The sequence below is a fragment of the Chelon labrosus genome (genome assembly GCF_963514085.1).
Source record: "Chelon labrosus genome assembly, chromosome: 1".
In the NCBI taxonomy this organism is placed as follows: domain Eukaryota; kingdom Metazoa; phylum Chordata; class Actinopteri; order Mugiliformes; family Mugilidae; genus Chelon; species Chelon labrosus.
This window is the reverse complement of record NC_140337.1, coordinates 6,569,670-6,577,082: the sequence shown is the minus strand read 5'-3', so window position 1 is coordinate 6,577,082 and position 7,413 is coordinate 6,569,670. Positions and strand designations below refer to the sequence as shown.

General features: G+C 39.8%; 1 protein-coding gene across 2 annotated transcripts; it reads right to left on the bottom strand.

Moving 5' to 3' along the window:
* Nucleotides 1-448: 448 nt before the first annotated feature.
* On the bottom strand, nt 449-6,466 carry LOC311486840 (uncharacterized protein). Of its 2 annotated transcripts, none has more exons than XM_084542859.1 (8): nt 6,423-6,466; nt 3,872-4,081; nt 3,672-3,782; nt 3,136-3,402; nt 2,303-2,434; nt 1,845-1,877; nt 1,730-1,767; nt 449-1,613 (listed from the first exon to the last, which is right to left on the bottom strand). In XM_084542859.1, exons 1-8 carry the CDS (start codon nt 6,457-6,459, stop codon nt 1,608-1,610), a joined length of 834 nt encoding a protein of 277 aa, XP_084398985.1. In that variant the 5' UTR covers nt 6,460-6,466; the 3' UTR covers nt 449-1,607. The 2 variants fall into 2 exon arrangements, with proteins under 2 accessions (XP_084398985.1, XP_084398986.1); XM_084542860.1 differs by having other exon boundaries at nt 449-1,610.
* Between the last annotated feature and the right edge of the window lie 947 nt (nt 6,467-7,413).

Here is a 7,413-nt window from a genome sequence, read left to right as displayed (position 1 = left end):
TTATATATTCTGTAAATAAAGATTATTTTTTTAAAAATTTTTTAATTTGTCCCTTTGCATTTACAGTTAGTATTGTCTATTATTTTGTTATTTGCCTCACTGATGCTCAGATAGTTCAGCTTTTACTGTAGGGTCCAATTTTAAAGGCTGTTTTTTTTTTTGTTTTGTTTTTAACTTGACTTAGTGTTTTCACACCAGCATTTCACAATGCATCTGTGACAACAGTGATTTCTCAGAGTTCCTTTTAATGTGCAAAACTGTCCATGCAAAGGCACCAAGAATCACATACTGCCGTGCTAACCACGTACATGTAGCTTCCGACTGCTAGCGACCTTTCAAGGCTCATGCTTTTTTTTTTCTAATCATAAATTCTCAGACGTTTAAAGATTTGCTATATCAGATGGGAATGGTGCAGAAAAAAAAAACACAAAGGCAGGAATTTTCTTCAATCAGTGTACTGGTTATTGTTAATTTGTTTACAAAACACCATAAGAAAAATATGCACTTAACAAAATCAAACCCAGACTTACCTACTCCAACCAACCCCAGCAATGAACTACAGCACTCAACATGTAGAGGAATGGCTAAGAAGAGGCTGTACAAGTCCCTCATTTAAAGACAAATGCTGATCAGTTGACTGACCACGAAAACGAAAACAAGTTATTATTTTTTTTTAAAGATGGTATATCATTTTTTATTCTGTGACTGTATTTTTTCTTTTCCCTTTTTTTTTTTTAGTGCCCCATGTAGTTTTGTGTCTGTGTAACAAGGCCAAAATTCCTGGGTTGCTTTTCAGTCTCTTCTTCAGTTCCTCATCTGCATCACAATGTGACATGTATGCCACCTAGTGGCTAGGTTGGCACACACACGCTGTAAGTGGTTCAAAAACAACTGAGTGGGGCAGCTGACCAGTCAAAGCAGGCTGGGCTTTTTTTAGGAGGGAGTGGAAGATTTAAGGAAACGGGAACTTTTCAGACCGAGGATTAAAAAATAGACTGCCGGGCCAAAAAAAAAAAAAAAAATGTCGCCACCTGGATTTAAGTAAATAGGTATGAGCATCGTATTGGATAATTACTGCATGGGAGATTATCTCTCAGCTGGCAACAAGTTATTTAACCCCAACTGATGCAATTTTTTTTGGGCCAGGCAGTGTAGTTGTGTTCAGTGTATTATTTAACAAACTAAGCATGTAAAACTAATCTAGCAGAAAAGCAGAAAACTAAATGCACATATAATGGCATCTTTTCACTAATAAATGATACAATATGAACCCTGAAGCACATCATGTCCAAAATATCCGGAGAGGGCATATTCTCCAGAATTACACCTCAGTAAATACAGCTATAACTGAACAAAAGGAAGACTCATAAATATAACACAATGACATATACATGAATGTTTTAAAGTACATATTTCTTCATCATTACATACACAAATTGTTCCCATCCAGAGCCCAATACCTCTGTATACATTCAGATCTGTCAGTTTTGCATCTGCTTTTGTAATAAATGTACGTGTTTGTTTAATTGAAGCTACAAAAGGTGTGTAGTTATCTTTGGTCCTTGTTGATGTTTTTGCTGTGTTGTCACTCTGGCTCCTGGAAACTCCTACTGCTTTTTGGTTAATTAAAAAAAAAAAAAAAGAAGCAGAGAAACTTAAGTTTAGAAAAGAGCCACATCATGTTAATCAGTCTTTGGTGCCAACCAGATAAACCGAGGTAGGAGCTTACCTTAACATCACTGGGTGTTTCTGATGGGAACAAATGTTCTGCAAAAATAAGTTGCAAATTAGTTATGAAACAAAAGCCAAAAAAGTCTTTCAGAGCATGGCTATAATGAATATACCTTTGAAAGACCATAATTTCTGTAGGAACGTTTCTGTAAGAAAAACACAACATCAACATGCAGTATTCTCTGTTTCAGAAGTACACACCAAAACCAGACACTTCTTAGAGTGAAATCAAATGTTCGAGTTGTAATTATTTCATTATTTGATTTAGTTTCTAGAAACGAAGTGCAAGCAGCAAGAACGAGATTGACTAGAGGACAACAATAGTGTGTTAAGATAAGAGAAAGTGTCACCGTAACCACAAACGCAAGGTTTCACTTTTTCTAGGGCACTGACCCAGTTTCATCACATGACTTCAGAAATGTGTCACATTAAACTGAATATAAAGTGGGTGTTGATACTGTCAACGCAACGGACCCCGAGAGAGCCCAAATCAGATTGGTCACAGTATCATGACTGTGATCAGAAGACAAGTGTACTTACAAAAATAAGTAGAAAATGTCAGTCCTCTCACCTCTGTAAGTAATAATTATAAATACTATGGCAGCTACAAAGACGCCACCAAGGAAGCATAAAAAGCCATTACTAGTCCCCTGCTGACATTGTATTTGTGGAGGTTGATACGTAGGCTTGTGGACCTCTGGACCTACATTGAAGAGACAAAACATCATCATTTTTCGAGACTTTGAAGACTAGTTTCATTTGACAAAAAGATTTTAAAAACCTGTGTCCTGTGGTCTCTGGCAACAGAATGTTGTTAGTGGGGGCCTTTGTGTCCTATGGGTTGAGGGGAGGGGCCTCTGTGGATCATTCCACAGATACTTGATCAGTTGGGATCTAGTGAATTTGGAGGCCAGATCAACACCTTGTGCTGTTCATGTTTTTTGAGTTGTTCCTAAAGTGTTTTTGTGTGTGTGTCTGTGTCAGGCTGCATCCTGCTGGGGATGACTGCTGCCATCAAGGAGTGTCATTGCTATGGGGTGGGGGTGCCTGGTCTGTTCTAGGTTGGTCCTACATGTCTAAGTAAGATCCACATGCAAGAGGTTCAAAATGGTCATAATGTTGTGGCTGATCGGTGTATACTGCCTTAACGTACTATATTATTTGGTGTGTTCTCTCATATTGTGGCTTACTGTGAGTCAGTGGCTTTATGGTAATTGAAACCATTAAAGCATTATATCATCTGACATGTTAATGGCCTTAACTGAAATACTACTTGTCTGAGCTTACAAAAATGTAAATGGCACTAATGCATTTCTGCTTAAGGACTGTCATTTCAGTTGATCTTGCATGTTACATATTCCATCTTTACATGGTGAAACAAATTACCACAAGACTAAGCCTTACCATCACACTTTAGCTCGACAGCTTTTGAGGCAGTCTCTGTACGTCTTGTCGAGTTGCAGGTAAATTCAAAGTTCTGTGTGTTATTGATTAACATGAAGAGATAGGTATAGGGGCCATTAACATGGGTAGAATAGTTCAGACCCGAAGGTTTAACATCCCAGGTGAGGTGAACATGTTTATCCGGAGAAGTGCAATTTAGCACCATCAAGCATTGTCCTTCCATGTACGTGTAGCTGGCTGTCCTTATGGTTGGCTCGTTGAGGCGCTCTGCAAAAGCAGAAAATGAAACTCTTGATTTGACAAAGGAAATTTTCTTTGCAAAATGTTAAAGACTTGCGTGACTAGCAAAAATTTCACATGAAGCCAGTCAAAAGTAAACTATGTGCTGCATGTATCCAACATCTGTATTGCTAAAGGATTCAAAACAAAAGGAAATAAAGGGTCTGTTAAATTCTTTTATTATTATCACTTCATCATGACAATATATTTTCGAATCAGGAAATTTAACAGCATGGCAAAACCAAGATCACACTTACGTGTCACTGTGAGCTTTATTTTTTCCACCTTGTTCTCATCCTTAGAGTTAAGGAGATCTACAGTGTATTCCATGGCATCATGTGCAGCCAGATTATGAATCACCAAATCACCTAAAAAACAAAATACATTAAAACAAACACTGTCAAGAGAGAAATTAAACAACAGTTCATTTATGATGACAGGTATTATTTTCTGATACCTGAAGAATGATTAAGACTGAGTCTGTTTTTATACTGAAGGACACGATCCGTGTTTGTCCTCCCATTGCGATATGTGGCAATCCAAGTGTTGTTGGTGAAAATTGACCACTCGATTTTTGTGAGAGTCCATGATGGGTCTGCACCGGAGTGCAAGGTTATGTTTTCCCCAAGGTACCCAGTGACTTCCTTGAGTGATCTGGCATGCACCACTGTAAAAGCAATAAAAAAAAATAGGTTAAATTAAAATTATATCATGTCTCTATGTTTTTTAGTATAAAGCAGAAGATGAAAAGCAGCACATAAGCACTAAATACAGCTGATATGGAGAAGAGAAAGACCAGGAAACACTGTTCACACTCTCTACACCAACATGCCCTTTAACATGATCTTAACCAGCAACACAAATTGTTACAAAGGGATGTTGTGATGTCTGTGTCCTGTCTCCTTATTGTGTCTGGTCTGTATTACTTCCAAATGTGTGTGTGGAGTATCTTAAGAGGTGTTAGTAGAGCTTGACACAGGGCACCTCTTTAATGTTTATGTAAACATGCACATCTGTTACATTCAAGTTGTGTTACAAGCCTTTCCAAATGAGACCACACAATCCTGATTGCTTTTCTTAGTTTTAAATCTGCTCTCTGTGGTGAGATTCCTGTTCCAGCACTTTGGTAGCAATGCATTTGATGTTAGAAGTTAATACGTCGTCAAAGCTAAGTGTGGCGACATTGTCACTGTGGTAGTGATGCGTTTTACATCAACCAGAGAAGGGAGTAGCCAACAGATTGGCCTCAAGCAACTAGAAGACATTACAGATGTAACCTGGGTTCTAGGAATTCACTGTCTCTTGTGGTCAAGAAGAATCAATCAGAACCAAGGAAGACTCTAAACATATATCTAAATATAAACCAAAGTTCCTCTGTGAATGAGGTTATTATCTTTAAAGGGGAACTACCATTTTTTACAACCTGGACCTTATTTCTGGCATAATATACGATCGTTTACTTACCCATATAACTTTGGTGTCATTTGGAGTCGTTGGGACAATATTTAGATCCAGTGGAGCACCGCATATATCCATATGGTGGGAGTGATGGGGGCACCAAAACGCAGCCTCTAAATAACGCATTATCTGCCACGAAACTCGTTCATTTCACCAATAATTTGTTATGAAATGCTAGTGGTATTCCTCATTGAGTCCGGAGTTACCTGTTATCTATTTGCAGACATGCAGCGGTTTGTTGTTCTTTGGCCAGCTGTTCCTCTCTCTGCCTCCACATCATGGTTTCGACTAGTTCCTCATCCATATACTCTGGCTCAAAACGGTAAGGACGTCCATCATAAACAAAGTTGTCGTCCACAACCTCAGAACTGGAAAAATGTTTAGCCATGTTGCAAAAAACTAGCAGTAGAAAATTACAGGTAAACAAGCCGACCATCGAGGGTGCTCGTGGTGCTCAGAGATGACATCATCTAGGTCAGAGGTCAGTAGGTCAATCTACAGAACCTGGATGATGATAACAGGTAACTCCAGACTCAAAGAGGAATAGCACTAGCTTATCATAACAAAATGTTGGTGAAATGAAAGAGTTTCGCGGCAGATAATGCGTTATTTAGAGGCTGTGTTTTGGTGCCCCCATCACTCCCATTATATGGAAATACGCGGTGCTCCACTGGATCCAAATATTGTCCAAACGACTCCAAATGACACCAAAGTTATATGAGTGAGTAAACAATCGTATTTTATGCCAGAAATAAGGTCCAGGTTGTAAAAAACGGTAATTCCCCTTTACTCATACTGTAATGGATATTACTAAACAAAGTGCCAATTCAGTACTCCAGAAAGTCAATGCAGTGTCAGCAAAGCTGACAACACTGCTGCTAGCTAAGTGCTAACATCATCATGCTAGCACAGTGTTTACCAGCTATGTTGTTTACTGTGCTCTTAATTTCCTTTGGACAAAATACAAGTTCCAACTAAAATGGCAATCCATTCAGCAGGCCTAGTTGTGATAACCATTACTGTGGTTGAAGCTTACTTAGGAAAATCCAGAAGGAATGAACAAAATTTCACGGGAATCTATGAAATCTTTTATATTTCAAACTGGACTGACTCTAGAGACACAGCATGGTTAAATATGTTAACATTTTTCAGGACATCAAGAGACATTAAAAAATAGCTTATTAAACATCCTTTAACAGTCTTTATACAAAACCGGGCATGTTAAAATTATCTTGAAACATTGTGGTCGTTTGAGATGTGACAGTGTAGAAGTTACTTAAGGTCAACACGACACGCACTATAAATACAGCACTTTATTACCGTCTTTCTGTTGCTGATGGTTGACATATAAAATATACCCGCTGTGCTACATGTACCTTCTTTTTGGCATTAAGGCAAACCTAAGAAATACATTTCAATTAGAGAATCATTATGTCCACCCCAATTAGGACTTTTAAGTTAATAATTATGTTGTTGTGTTAAATATTTCTAGGGCTTTTTAAGTCTACAGCTGATCAATCATATTTACAGAAAACAAAAACATAACATACCTTGAAGAAAGAAAACAAAGTAAGTAAGAAGTCTCATCGCAGATCGCTGGCAGTGTAGAGTACGAGTGTAGCAGACTTCCGTGTTAGACACTTAGACACAACCACATTTCCTTCCCATACGCGCCTCCACCCCTCCTTTTTTTTTTTTTTTTTAACATAACTTACAATTACAAATTTACCTACAGAGCACGTGTTTTGACAGTGGGAGGGGAAGCTGGAGTACCCCGGGGGGAACCCACGCAGACACAGGGAGAACATGTAAACTCCACACAGAAAGGCCCAGTCGGCCAGCGGATAGACCATTCTTGCTGTGAGTGCCAACGCCACTTGTCCTCATCATAACTAAGTGACCACATCTTCATCCCAAGGCTGAGGCTGCGTAAGATGCCACAGCTTGAAAAAACCTCCTGCTTGGGTCCCTCACCCCAAGGACCCTACTGGCTTCCAGTAGCATAAAACCCACACTCCTAACGGACAAGCTGGTGTGCACAGGTGCAGGGATTATTGGATAACCTCACCAGCCACCATACCTGTCCAGAATGCTCATCTGCAGTACAGGAGTCATCACTCTCTACACTGCTCTCTGACAACTCTGCCTCCACACTAAGGCAGGGAAAACCTGAGAGCAGGTGGTGGACTTTTGCACACGCTGGAATTCTCCCACGGTACTGGTGAACATTCAGGGAAAGCACATGATGGTCCCTTACAAGTACCTGGGGGTTCACCTGAACAGTGAAGTCGACTGAACAATACTAATGCACACAACAGGAAAGCACATAGCTGAGCGCCTGCTTGAGGTCCTTTAGACTCGACTGCCGACAGGTAGATTCAAAGTTGTTATGAAGGTTAGCTCTTTCTGCGGTAGCAGATGGGGGGGGGGTAGGAAAGTGGTCTCTGCTTCCTGAGAGCAGAGGACGGCTTAACCCACGACGCGCTAAGGGGGGGGGTTGGGGGGGGGGTTGGGGGGAGCGTAGGGGCATCCTGTTAAGAC

Bases quoted from the DNA above. Each gene is read 5' to 3' on its own strand.
- LOC311486840 (XM_084542859.1), bottom strand. From the start codon at position 6,459: ATGAGACTTCTTACTTACTTTGTTTTCTTTCTTCAAG. The intron at 3,783-3,871 runs GTATCAGAAAAT...TTTGTTTTTTAG, and splicing joins CAGTCTTAATCATTCTTCAG to GTGATTTGGTGATTCATAAT. The intron at 2,435-3,135 runs GTAAGGCTTAGT...TCTTCAATGTAG, and splicing joins TGTCGAGCTAAAGTGTGATG to GTCCAGAGGTCCACAAGCCT.